General features: G+C 38.1%; 1 protein-coding gene across 9 annotated transcripts in view; it reads left to right on the top strand.

Moving 5' to 3' along the window:
• The window catches only part of fryb (furry homolog b), a 74,908-nt gene that overhangs the window by 36,418 nt on the left and 23,911 nt on the right, over window positions 1-14,579 (top strand). For all 9 annotated transcript variants that reach the window (XM_084401290.1, XM_084401292.1, XM_084401287.1 and 6 more), the window contains 10 exons: window positions 92-277; window positions 2,084-2,170; window positions 2,380-2,639; window positions 2,772-2,961; window positions 3,052-3,176; window positions 11,589-11,646; window positions 11,813-11,904; window positions 12,087-12,259; window positions 13,321-13,481; window positions 14,053-14,163. In XM_084401290.1, the coding sequence (XP_084257416.1) occupies window positions 92-277; window positions 2,084-2,170; window positions 2,380-2,639; window positions 2,772-2,961; window positions 3,052-3,176; window positions 11,589-11,646; window positions 11,813-11,904; window positions 12,087-12,259; window positions 13,321-13,481; window positions 14,053-14,163 (1,443 nt within the window). The remainder of the gene's footprint in view (window positions 1-91; window positions 278-2,083; window positions 2,171-2,379; window positions 2,640-2,771; window positions 2,962-3,051; window positions 3,177-11,588; window positions 11,647-11,812; window positions 11,905-12,086; window positions 12,260-13,320; window positions 13,482-14,052; window positions 14,164-14,579) is intronic.

The raw sequence follows: 14,579 nt of genomic DNA, 5'->3' as shown, positions 1-14,579 counted from the left end.
CTTTAATGGCTATACACACTTAACCAATGTAAATGGTTTTTGGGGGCTCTGTGCATGATCATGTGTATGTGTGTATATTTGTTGACCTTAGATGGGATCTCAAAGCAGCGGGAGCTCCAGACTGGCGCCCGATCGCAGTCCTCACTCCACGGTGCTGCACGCTGTGGAGGGTCTGGCCCTGCTGCTGCTGTGCTCCTGCCAGACCAGCACTCGCAAACTGGCTGTGTCCGTCCTCCGAGAGATACGCTGCCTGTTTACAGCCATCGGACAAGCCGAGGTGAGACAGGCTGCTGGGTCTGTAGCAGATTATGCCAGAAACACAAACTAAACTAAACAGAATTACGTTGAACAAGGTAGAGTAAAATAAGATATAATAGAAAAAGACAGATAATATAATAGAATTTATAATTCTATTGTCTTTTTTTATTCTTTCAAAGGAAAAGATAGCATAGAATAGAAAAGACAGAATAGTACAGAAAAAGGTAGAACAGAAAAAGACAGAATTGTAAAGAAAAGGATAACATTGATTAGAAAAAAGACAGAATAGAATAAAATAAGATAATAAAAAAAGACAGAATATATTAGAACAGATTCTGGTAGGAAAAAAAACAAAATAATAAAGAAAAGAGGAATATAGCATAGAATAGAATAATATAGAATAGAAAAAGACAGAATATAATAAAATAGAATACGATAGAATAGAAGACAATATGATAGAAAAGAGAAAGAGAACATAATAGAAAAGAGTAAGATAGGATAGAAAAAGACACAATAATATAATATATATATATATATATATATATATATATATATATATATATATATATATATATATATATATATATATATATACAGTGCAATGCATAAGTGAATACACCCATGCTAAAGTTGACTAAAAAGAGGAATAAAAAATCATATTTTGGAAATTGAACTTAATGCCTTAATTTAAAAAATTAGGAAAAATCCAACCTTTAAGGACACCAATTTTCTTTGTGAATGAATAATGTATCGTAAATAAATAAATGTTCTTCCTTAAAATACATGGTGCATAAGTGAGTACACCCCTATGTTAAATTCCCATAGAGGCAGGCAGATTTTTATTTTTAAGTATTTTTTTTTAATTTTTTTTTAGGATACTATGCATCCTGATAAAGTTCCCTTGGCCTTTGGAATTAAAATAGCCCCACATCATCACATAGCCTTCACCATACCTAGAGATTGGCATGGTTTTATTTCAGTTAGCCTAAAAGCTAGTTTGATTTGCATTGAGAGATGATCTTATGGAAAGTACCCCATGCCAATCTCTAGGTATGGTGAAGGCTATGTGATGATGTGGGGCTATTTTAATTCCAAAGGCCAAGGGAACTTTATCAGGATGCATAGTATCCTAATTTTTTTTTTTTTTAAATACTTAAAATAAAAATCTGCCTGCCTCTATGGGAATTTAACATAGGGGTGTACTCACTTATGCACCATGTATTTTAAGGAAGAACATTTATTTATTTACGATACATTATTCATTCACAAAGAAAATTGGTAATTTTTTAAATTAAGGCATTAAGTTCAATTTCCAAAATATGATTTTTTATTCCTCTTTTTAGTCAACTTTAGCATGGGTGTATTCACTTATGCATTGCACTGTATATATATATATATATAATTAGATAGATAAATAACACAGAATAGAATAAAAAAACAATTAGAACAAATAAAATAGAATAGAAAGAGACAGAAGAGAAAATTATAGAATCAACCGAGTACAATAACTTGGAAAAAGAAAAATGAAGAATAGAATAGAATAGAAAAGAAAAGACAGAAGAGTTTCTCTTTTGCCATTATTGTTGTTGGAGAAATTAGTTTTATACTTGGAAATAATTTAAAACACAGATAATAACCGAACATTAGGTTGAACTGAAGCTTATTGACTGAATTTGATGTCATGTGACCAGTTGAATTAATCATAAACATGCATGCACATGCAGTGGATATCAGATGCAATCCTAATCAGTACTAGACCTGTTAGTGTGTAACCTAAACATTATTCAACACAAGCCTTGTAACTGTCCTGTGATTCTGCTCTCAGGATGACGATAAGTCCATGATCGAGGTTATGGACCAACTGGCCCCCAGTGTGCTGGACAGTTTCGTCCATGTGGCTGTCTCTGACTCTGTAAGCATTCCCTATTAACCCTCCGGATGTGTTTCTGTTTGTGGATCCATATGTTTGTGTGTCATTCTCAGTACTGACCTCAACTTGCATAAAATTGATTTGTGCCACAAGAGTTTTATAGAATTCAGTTGCCAAATGTCTGTCTTTAAAGTCATAACACTCATGCATGCTTGCTCAAGTTCAGCTATTAAAATCTGTGTTTTGTGTAGGCCACCCTGCCCATGAGTCATCACGTGGACCTGCAGTGGCTGGTAGAGTGGAACGCCCGCCTGGTTAACAGCCACTATGATGTAAAGAGTCCCTCTCACGTGTGGATCTTCGCCCATTCAGTGAAGGATCCCTGGGTGCTCTGCCTCTATAGCTTCCTTAGGCCAGAGCACCTCCCCAAACACTGCCCAACGGCACTCAGCTATGCCTGGCCTTATGCCTTCACTCGCCTACAGCTGCTTATGCCACTTGTTGACCCAAAGTGAGTTTTTCGATCATCTTTACTCTTAAAACGTCCGGTTTATAGTAGTTTTTGTTATTTTACATTTTTTACGAATACTGGGGTGGATAACAGACTTTCAAGAATTTCCCTTTCTCTGGTACACATTTGCAGCAGTCCCGTTTACGCCAAAAAGACCAGCACGCCAGGCCCAGCCGATGGCTATGTGACGCTGTGGAGGAATTACCTGATATTGTGCCTGGGTGTTGCCAAACCCAGCATCATGAGTCCGGGTCACCTGAGAGCCTCCACCCCTGAGATTATGGCTACCACACCTGATGGCAGTGTCACGTATGATAACAAGGTGCGTTGTGCCCATAGTAGGACAGTGATGATTTGGAAGATTAAAGAACTGTGATGTCATGAGTAAGTACATGTATGTGTTTCTGATCAGGTGATAGGCACACCATCAGTGGCATGGCTCCTGAAACAGCTGGTTCCCCTCATGAGATCGGAAAGTTTAGAGATCACAGAGTCTCTGGTCCTCGGCTTTGGGCGAACAAATTCCCTTGTGTTCAGGTATTGCTTTTAATAAACATGCCTCTTTCTCACATAATGAGCTATTTAGCATTTACCCAAAAAAACAGCTGATTTTCAGAGTTTGGATTATATCCTAAACCAAGGCAGTTTTACAGCAAATTTATCAAAGCATTCTGGCAGCTACACTGGACTTTTGCCACACACACTGAGGGAGCTGTGAAAAATGTGAGGTGTTTGAGAACAGCACATGAAAAGAGCAAGTAATGTGTGTCCCAAACAAAATAGCAGAGATGACTGTCATTCCATTCTGACGTGTGCCGTTACTTAGAAGAGGACAGGTGTCTACAGGTTCTATAGGACTACTAGTGGTTCACTGAAGCTCTAATTAGGGCCCGAGCACCGATGGTGTGAGGACCCTCTTGGAATTGCTCTGTTTATTATTATTATTAGGGCCCAAGCCCTGAAAGGGCGAAGGCCCTATTGTTTTCGGTAGGATTATTTATTATTATTATTTATTATTTTTCTGTCAACCTTTCGGGCACTTTTGGGGCTCTTATCATGCTCGAAAACTCTTGAAACTTTGCACACAGGTCAGAACCCGCGGCCATCAGGGCCGGGCTGAAGCTGGTACCCGGGCGTGGCAGGGGGGCTCAACAGCGCCCCCTTGAACAGGGTCCGAAAACTTGGTCCATAAATCAAACACGCTTGCATATAATAATATGAAACTCGGTACACATATAGATCTCATCGGGCCAAACAACTTTCGTACTTTTACTTTTTACGCCAGCCCAACAGGAAGTCGGCTATTATGGGTTGTTTGGAAAACGCATGCTGTGGAATTTGATGTACTCCTCCTAGGAAATTCATCCATTCGCCTCAAAACTCGGTGTGCATGAAGTCAAGACATTGAGGATGATAAATTGCAGACGGATTTTTGATATCTCGAACGGTTTGGCCAAGGCGAGGAAACGAATTTATGGCGAATAATGGGACACAGGAAGTGTATTATAACTTCTGCATACATTGACTGATCTTGATAAAACTTCAGCAGTGTGTTCATGGTCAGAGGCCGATCACATTGATGTGACTATTGTGAGTCAAAGTTATAGCGCCACCAACTGGCAGCAGGAAGTGTGTCACTTTCAAAATGCTTTGAAATCACCCTCTTATTTTTACCCGATTTGCTTCAAACTTTATGTGTATAATGTAAACACACGGCAGATGTAGACCTGTGAAAGGATTTTTGATATCTTTAATACTGTTGCCATGGCAACGCTTCAAACTTTAATATTCTTTTTTGATGCTTTTGAGACTCTTAACATACTTGAAATTGGATGAAACTCGACAGACACATCACATTTATTAGCCCGTAGACATGTGCAAAGTTTCAGAAACGGGCGTGGTGAGGGGCTCAGTAGCGCCACCTTTAGTCATAAATGGGGCGGTTAGTTTTATCAACAGCAACAAAACTTGGTATGTGTATTGTTCTCATCAAGACGGACAACTTTCTAATTGACATTAACCATCTCCGACCAACAGGAAGAGAGATATTTTGGTTTGAATGTGGATTTTCTGAAGAATTTTCTCTCCCTCTCTCTGTGTCTGTGTGTGTGTGAGGGGAGGGGGGATTTGACTATTGCTTTTATATTGTTAATCAAGGTTTCAGGGGCTTTTGGGGTCCTTAACGTGCTCAAAAACTCTTGAAACTTTGCACACAGGTCAGAACCCACGGCCATCAGGGCCGGGCTGAAGCTGGTACCCGGGCGTGGCTGGGGGGCTCAACAGCGCCCCCCTTGAACGGGGTTCTAAAACTTGGTCCATATATCAAACACGCTTGCATGAATTAATATGAAACTCGGTACACATATAGATCTCATCGTGCCGAACAACTTTCCCCTGGTCAAGTTTTACGCCAGCCCAACAGGAAGTCGGCTATTATGGGTTGTTTGGAAAACGCTTGCTGTGGAATGTGAAATACTCCTCCTAGAAAATTCACCGTGTCCCCTCCAAACTCGGTGTGCATGTAGTCAAGACTTTGAGGATGCTAAATTGCGGACGGATTTTTGATATCTCGAACGGTTTGGCCGTGGCAAGGAATCGAATTTATGGCGAGAAAAGAGAAACACGAAGTGGAATAACTGCTGCATACATTAACTGATCTTGATGAAACTTCACCAGTGTGTTCGTGGTAAGAGGCCGATCAGATGGATGTGGCTATTGTGATTCAAAGTTATAGCGCCACCAACTGGCAGCAGGAAGTGTGTCACTTTCAACATGCTTTTGACAAAAGTGGGGGGGTTAGTTTTAACTACAGTAAAAAAAACTCAGTTCATATATTGATCTCATCGACCCGGACAACTTTCTAATTTAAAGTCATTAGCTCTGACCATCAGGAAGTCAGATATTTTGGTCTGAATGTGGATTTTTTTGCAAAATCAGCCTCTGAATTTTTAGCCACCTTTATCTAAGTGGTTTATTTTATTCCCACCAAACTTTTTCAACATGATAAAAATATATTAATGATGCTAAATTGTGAACGGATAATAAATATCTCAAACGGTTTTGCTATGGCGAGGGATTAAAGTATTGTCTAAAAAGTAAACAGCAAAAGGCTCATATATTCTAAAAATGTAATTATACACCATTTATTACTATATAAAAGTATACAAATATCAGAACTTAACTCATTTTATTCTTTTTTTTCAATTTAAGAATGAAGTTTAAGTTTAAAAACTGCCAGAATGGTTGTTTAGTCTAAACAATAAATAAATAAAGTCAAACATAGTGCTATACTGCCCTCTTGTGTTCAAAATCAGGTAGGCCTATTATATCTATATAAAAATATACTAGGTATGTGACAGTGAGAATATTTTACCACCGGTTAACTGACGTGTGACACCGCTGGGGGCTTTTTAATCGCTAACTTAAAAACGAAAGTAAAATATGTTCGTCCGCACGGACATTGATAATGGTGCGGAGCAGAGCGAGCTTTTTCAATAAATTCCTATGGAAGGAGCAATGACCTAAAAAACGTTGACTCTGTTCTGCTCGTTCCTCGCTGAGGACGCGCACCATTATGAATGCCTGTGCAGCCGTGAGCATTTTAGTTTCATTTTCGGGGCGGATTGCTTGAATGTATTTTAAAAAAGCACAATGTTGTGTTTTATTGCTACTGTACAAAAATATAAGTTAACACTTTGCAGTTTGAATGATGTTCTGAACAAAATGACAGAGTATGTTTTTATGTGTCCACTGTTCAATCGCGCCCTCGTTTTAGTGATTCCCAAGTTATTTTTTCATTTAAGTTTTTTCATTGTTCTAATCAGGTCAGGCAAGTAAAATTATCTGTGTCTTATCCCTTACATTTTTATATAATATATATATACTACTGTTCAAAAATTTGGGGTCAGTAAGATTTTTAAGCGAAGTTTCTTCTGCTCACCAAGGCTGCATTTATTTGATTAAAAATACAAACAAAAACAGTAATATTGTAAAATAGTATTCCAATTTAAAACAGCTGCTTTCTATTTTAATATATTTTAAACTGTTATTTATTCCTGTGATCAAAGCTGAGTTTTCAGCATCATTACTCCAGTCGTCATTGTCACATGATCCTTCAGAAATTATTCTAATATGATGATTGATGCTCAAGAAACATTCATTATTATTTTAAATGTCGAAAACAGTTGTGTACAGTCTTTGATGAATAGAAAGTTCAAAAGAACAGCATTTATCTGAAATCTAAAGCTTTTGTAACATTAAACACTACCGTTCAGAAGTTTGGGGTCAGTAATAATTTTAATTTTATTTTTGGGGGAAAGAAATAAAATAAATCAATACTTTTATTCATCGAGATTGAGTTAAACTGATCAAAAGTTACAGTACAGACATTTATAATGTTAAAAAAATTATATTTGAAATAAATGCTGTTCTTTTGAACTTTACATTTATCAACGCATTTTGAAAAAAAATCTGTACACAACTGTTTTCAACATTGAAAATAATAATTAATATTTATTGACCATCGATCATCATATTAGAATGGTTTCTGAAGGATCATGTGACACTGAAGATGGGAGTAATGATGCTGAAAACTCAGCTTTGATCACATAAATTAATTACAGTGTAAAATATTTTAAAATAGAAAACAGCTGTTTTAAATTGGAATAATATTTCACAATATTACTGTTTTTGTTTGTATTTTTAATCAAATAAATGCAGCCTTGGTGAGCAGAAGAGACTTCTCCTAAAAACATTAAAAATCTTCCTGACCCCAAACTTTTGAACGGTATATATATATATATATGTTTGTATAATATATATATATATATATATATATATATATATATATATATATATATATATATATATATATATATATATATATATATATATATATATATAAATATAGCTGCGAGCAGCGATGGAGGGCCCAAGGCGGTGACACCGCCACCCCGGTGGCTTTAGTGTAACTAAAGGCACCAGGGTGGCGGTGCCACCGGCTTGGGCCCGCAATCGCTGCTCGCAGCTATATTTAGGGCCCGAGCACCGATGGTGAGAGGACCCTATTGTTTTTGCTCTGTTTATTATTATTCTTCTTCTTCTTCTCTTAAGTGAATCGCTTTTTAGAGGGTCTAAACATGCTCGAAAACTCATGAAACTTTGCACACGCTTCAGAAGTGGTGAAAATTTACGTGTGATATGGTTTTCAAAATTGGGTGGGGCAAATTCGGTAAATTATTGCCCCCACATTTTGCCCCGGCTCTACGTTTCACGCACAGGTATGAAATTTGGTACATACATGTAATGACCCAATACCTACAAAAAAGTCTCTGGGAGCATAGCCCTAAACACAACAGGAAGTGAGCTATTTTGAACTTCCTCCTAGATTTTGGGTGTTTTTCATAATTTCCTGATGTTGTACTTTAACGAACTCCTCCTACAGATTTGATCTGATCCTCTTCAAATTTGGTGAGTGTAATCTTAAGGCCTTTGCGACGTTAAATTGCGAAGATCTTGAGTTTTCGTCGAAGGGTGTGCCCTCGGCGGCCTGACAAACATTCACCCAATTTCGGCCTTTTGGTGATTTATGCATGATCAGATAAGTTCTCTGTCAATATTGCTTGCACTTCCGATGTTGCTAGGCAACCACAAACAGCCTGCAGTAACTCAGGAATACGTTGTCCAATCTGCCCCAAACTTCACATGTTTGATAAGAGTCCTGTCCTGAACACTTGACCATGCTCATATTTGGTTATAGCAATAGCGCCACCTGCTGGTAGTAGGAGGTGTGGCAAATACAAAACGTGCTCGAAAAATCATGAAACTTTGCACACGCTTCAGAAGTGGTGAAAATTTACGTGTGATATGGTTTTCAAAATTGGGTGGGGCAAAATGGCTTAATTATTGCCCCTACATTTTGCCCCGGCTCCTGGTTTCACGTACAGGTATGAAATTTGGTACATACATGTAATGACCCAATACCTACAAAAAAGTCTCTTGGAGCGTAGCCCTAAACACAACAGGAAGTCAGCTATTTTGAACTTCCTCTTAGATTTTGTGCAGTTTTTGCCATTTCCAGACGTTATACTTTAACAAACTCCTCCTACAGTTTTGATCTGATCCTCTTCAAATTTAGTGAGTGCAATCTTAAGGCCTTTCCTAAAGGCGCCCGGTGGCGGTGGCAGGAGTGCGAGGGCCCTTTTCATCGCTGCTTGCAGCTTTAATTATTATTATTATTCTTCTCCGCATTTAATTGCATTTTTGAGGGCCTAAACATGCTCGAAAACTCACAAAACTTTGCACACGCGTCAGAACTGGCGAAAATTTACATCTGATATAGGTTTCAGAATTGGACGGGGCAAAATGGCTCGATAGCGCCACCTATAAAAGTTCAACGGAGTGCGCCTCCCGCAACGTTCCACGTACGTGCACGAAATTCGGTACATACATGTAATGACCTAATACCTACAAAAAAGTCTCTTGGAGCATAGCCCTAAACACAACAGGAAGTCAGCCATTTTGAACTTCCTCTCAGATTTTTGTGCAGTTTTTGCCATTTTCAGGCCTTGTACTTTAACGAACTCCTCCTACAGTTTTAATCTGATCATCTTCAAATTTGGTGAGTGTAATCTTAAGGCCTTTGCGACGTTAAATTGCGAAGATCTTGAGTTTTCGTCGAAGGGCGGGTCCTCGGCGGCCTGACAAATTTCGATGTTTCGCCATGAAACAGGAAGTTGCTGTAACTCAGGCATGGAATGTCCAATCTGCCCCAAACTTCACACGTTTGATAAGAGTTCTGTCCTGAACACATGACCATGCTCATATTCAGTTATAGTCATAGCGCCACCTGCTAGCAACAGGAAGTGACATGTTTAACACTGTTATGGACTCCTAATAACATATAAAAAAGTGCCAGCAAGTGCTAAACATGCTAACAACATACTAGAAGCATGCTAAAACATGCTAGCAAACTCTTAGCTAAGTGCTAAAGCATGCTATTATTGCAATTAAATAGGAATTTGCTGTAACTCAGGCATGGAATGTCCAATCTGCCCCAAACTTCACACTTTTGATAAGCGTTCTGTCCTGAACACATCTACATGAGAATATTCAGTTATAGTAATAGCGCCACCTACTGGTAACAGGAAGTGTCATGTTTAACACGTTGATGCCATTCTAGCAACATGTTAAAAATGCCATTGACTTCTAAACATGCTAGAAACATGTTAAAACATGCTAGCAATACTTAGCTAAGTGCTAAAGCATGCTAATTCAATGAAACAGGATGTTGTTGTTACGCAAGAAGGCAATGTCCATTCTGCACCAAACTTCACACTTTTAATAAACGTTCTGTCCGGAACACATGACCATGCTCATATTCAGTTACAGTCATAGTGCCACCTGCTGGCAACAGGAAGTGACATGTTAAGCACTGTTGTGGACATATAAAAACATATAAAAAAAGTGCCATCAAATGCTAAACATGCTAACAACATACTAGAGACATGTTAAAACATACTAGCAAACACTTAGCTAAGTGCTAAAAAATGATATTACTGCAATTAAATATGAATTTGCTGTAACTCAGGCATGGAATGTCCAATCTGCGTCAAACTTCACACGTTTGATAAGCGTTCTGTCCTGAACACATGACCATGCTTATATTCAGTTACAGTCATAGCGCCACCTGCTGGCAACAGGAAGTGACATGTTTAACACTGTTATGGACTCCTAATAACATATAAAAAAGTGCCAGCAAGTGTTAAACATGTTAACAACATACTAGAAACATGCTAAAACATGCTAGCAAACTCTTAGCTAAGTGCTAAAGCATGCTTTTATTGCAATTAAAAAGGAATTTGCTGTAACTCAGGCATGGCATGTCCAATCTGCCCCAAACTTCACACTTTTGATAAGAGTCATGGCCTGAACACATCTACATGAGAATGTTCAGTTATAGTAATAGCGCCACCTACTGGCAACAGGAAGTGACATGTTTAACACGTTGATGCCGTTCTAGCAACATGTTAAAAATGCCATTGAGTTCTAAACATGCTAGAAACATGTTAAAACATGCTAACAATGCTTAGCTAAGTGCTAAAGAATGCTAATTCAATGAAACATGACTTTGTTGTTACTCAAGAAGGCAATGTCCAATTTGCACCAAACTTCACACGTTTGATAAGAGTTCTGTCCTGAACACACATCCATGCTCATATTCAGTTATAGTCATAACGCCACCTACTGGCAACAGAAACTGACATGGTTAACACAGTAATGCAGTACTAACCACATAATTATTGTGTACTGAGCATGCTAGAAACATAGTCATGAAGCATGCTATTATCACCATTATACAAAACATTTTGTAACTGACTTTGACATACTATTACTATATATACCTCCTTAAATGTACATTTCCCAACCATGCTCTGTCTTCCTAAAGCCACCGAGTGTTGATGGCACGGGTGCGAGGGCCCTTTCATCGCTGCTTGCAGCTTTAATTGTTAACTAAAACTATTAAAAAAAAATTCTGTAATCGGAAAAAAGCTGAAATAAAATATAAATATTAGATGAAATACATAAACATAAAATTAGGTGAACTGGCAACTAACTGAAATAAATCAGTTTAGTATTTTTTTTTTTTACTAAAACCCAAATTAATTAATTAATAAATAAAGCTAAAAAGAAATACAAAGTATATAAAATACTAAAATAACACTCAGCACAGGTTATTTTATGTAATTTGAAATGTCAACCCCTAGATGTATGGATTTTAATTTTGACAATTTTTGTCAGATATGAATTCATCGCAACATTATTACAGTTATTGCAGGAAAAAGCCTTATTTACTTCAGGATTTTGAGCCAAAAGCATGTTTGTGGAAATATTTATGTTGCTTTCATTCTGCGGGTGTCTCATGACTGTTTCTCATGTGTGTTTGATTAGGGAGCTGGTGGAAGAACTCCATCCTCTAATGAAAGAAGCTCTGGAGAGGAGGCCTGAGGTGAGAGCTCTGGCCAAATCCAGCTGAATTTGGAAACCCCCATAGATAACATTATGTGCATTGTTGTGTCTATAGTGCAGTGGCAGTGCTCATGCACAGTAGTATTTACATTTTTAGATTTAAATGGACTCTCTCTCTGTGTCCTTCTGTATTTCTGTCTCTGTAGAATAAGAAGCGGAGAGAGCGGAGAGATCTGCTCCGGCTGCAGCTGCTGCGTATCTTTGAGCTTCTTGCTGACTCAGGGGTCATCAGTGACAGGTGAACTTGTCCTCTGATCCCACTGACTGGTTTTGTGGACTTATGAAGTCAAATCCAGGGTTTAACTTTTTAAACTGATCTTCTTTGAAAACAAAGTGAATCTTTGACCTCTGTTGAATTAGGAAAGAGAAAGTCTTGTAAAAATCCCTTGTGCGCCTGTTTTACTCTCTTCTTCTCTGCAGTACTAATGGGGCGTTGGAGCGAGATTCTCTGGCTCTAGGAGCCCTTTTCCTGGAGTATGTTGATCTGACCCGGATGCTCTTAGAAGCAGAGAATGACAAAGAGCTGGACATTTTGAAAGACATGAGAGCTCATTTCAGTGGAATGGTGGCCAACCTCATCCAGTGTGTTCCAGGTAAGACTGTACATTAAAAACATAGACCAAATACTTTGAATATCCCTAATTTATTATTTTAGTTAGAACCATCTTCTCCATTAGCATCTCAGTGATCATTCCCAATGTATAATGAATTCTCAGAATACTCCGAAGTGTACTCCTGAATACCAAATTAGAGCAGGTGAGATATTTTAGCTGGTATAATAGAGCCATTGATACACAGGTCTTGGAGTATAAGGTTATCCAAACATACCGCCCCTTCAAAGGCTCAATAGGCTCCAACACTGAGTGAGTCACTTATTAAAGGCCCGGGATCAGAGCTATGAATAGAACTGTGCAGGCTCTGATTAATACGCGCTGACTGACCAAGAAAACCCTCAGACCAGCAAAGCACAACATCCCCTCTGACACACAAGTAGCCTACGCAAGCCCATCAAAAGCCCTGCGTCACAGCCAGCTCACAAATCAAAAGCTGTTTGTGATGCAGGGCTGGTCAGTGTGTTCACATCCTGTAAAATATGGGATGAATATTAGCATTTTATATAAATAAATATGACAGTCTGTACCTGTTAAAAGGGAAGTTTATTTTACAAGTTATTTACCTTTACAAAGTAAATGGACAAATGTACACAGATGATACTTTAAAGAGCTATTTCCACTTGATCTGATTATAATTTTTTTCTTGATATAATTATAATTACTTTTAATTCAATATTCATTGTACACATAAACTATTAAAGAGCACAACTGTTTTCAACATCGATAATAAAAAGAAATGTTTCTTGACCACTAACTCAACACATTAGAATGATTTCTAATAGGATCACGTGACACTGAAGACTGGAGTGATGATGCTGATAATTCATTCAGCCTTGTCATCATAGGAATATATTACATTTTAAATTAAATTAACAGAAAACAGTTATTTTAAGTTGTATTACTGGTTTACTGTAGTTTTGCAATAAATGTAGATTTGCCTGTCCAAACACATTTTACACTGTAACATTAATTATTCTTGTTTGTAAAACAAAACATCAAAGCATGTTAGATCCTCAAATCTCCTTTGTTTTTCTCTTTAGTCCACAACAGGCGGTTATTGTTCCCCCAGCAGAGCTTGAGACATCACCTCTTCATTCTCTTCAGCCAGTGGGCCGGACCCTTCAGTGTCATGTTCACACCTCTGGACCGCTATAGTGACCGCAACCACCAGATCACACGCTACCAGTATTGCGCTTTGAAGGTAAACCTGGATAAAAAATCTGGTATTGATGTCTCTTAGAGGTTCACCATAAAGGCTTTTTAGCAAAAAAGATTTTATTTCCTCATATTTGGCATTCATAAATGTCTCGTAATTTAGGAGAACAGATGAAGTTTTGAATTGTTTAGAATTTGCCATCACAGTTTCGTGGACGGATGAAATGATACAGTCATGTTAGCGCCACTAAATCGCTAAATTTTGAAATCCAATCTGGAAAGTACCTGTAAGCTGTATACAGAAGTACCTGTATACAGAAAATTCCCCAAGCTCTCTGTACCCTCTTTGTCCAAACAGGCATGCAGTTGGCAGGTACCCGATGCTCTGATCTTTTTTTTTCTTTTTTGTAGAAGGCGTGAAAATCCAATTCTGTGTGTTACAATGGATCAGGGCTTTTAGACAGAAGAAGCTTGTGTATAAAGTCTCTCGTGATGACGATTCATGTTGAACTGGGTCGGAACTGTGGTTTGTCCACATGCTCCAAATCACGGAGTGTTGATATGGGATTTCCTTTGATGTAATGTTGTGTTTGTGTGTGTACACTGCTTGTCCTCAGGCTATGTCAGCGGTACTGTGTTGTGGCCCTGTGTTCGATAATGTGGGCCTTTCTACAGACGGATACCTCTACAAGTGGCTGGACAATATCTTAGCCTGCCATGATCTCCGGGTATGCATGCACTTCTTTTTTTTTATTGCTAGAAAGGTGTCGGCTGTAGTCCTTGTCTTAACATGTTGATGCTGAACAGGCTTCCTGTTTAAAATTGTATAGCTGCTTTTAATACCTGCATCAGGTTTAATACTTGTCATTAAAACTAAACCAACAAGCCTGTCAGGATTGGCCTAAGGACATATTTTGTTTTTTATGCTTTTCTTCTTTATTGACTTTAATGGTTCTGGGTTGTCAGCCATTCAGATAATGAGTAATCTTATTTGTTTAGGCCTGCTAAACAAATAGGCCTCACCCTCGTCATTCCAAACCCATAAGACTTTCGTTCATCTTCGGAACACAAATTAAGATTTTTTTAATGAAATCTGAGAGATTTCTGTCTCTCCATTGACAACTAATCAACTACCACTTTCAAG

This window comes from Rutilus rutilus, assembly GCF_951802725.1.
Source record: "Rutilus rutilus genome assembly, chromosome: 25".
In the NCBI taxonomy this organism is placed as follows: Eukaryota; Metazoa; Chordata; class Actinopteri; order Cypriniformes; family Leuciscidae; genus Rutilus; species Rutilus rutilus.
This window is presented reverse-complemented; position numbering and strand designations above follow the sequence as displayed.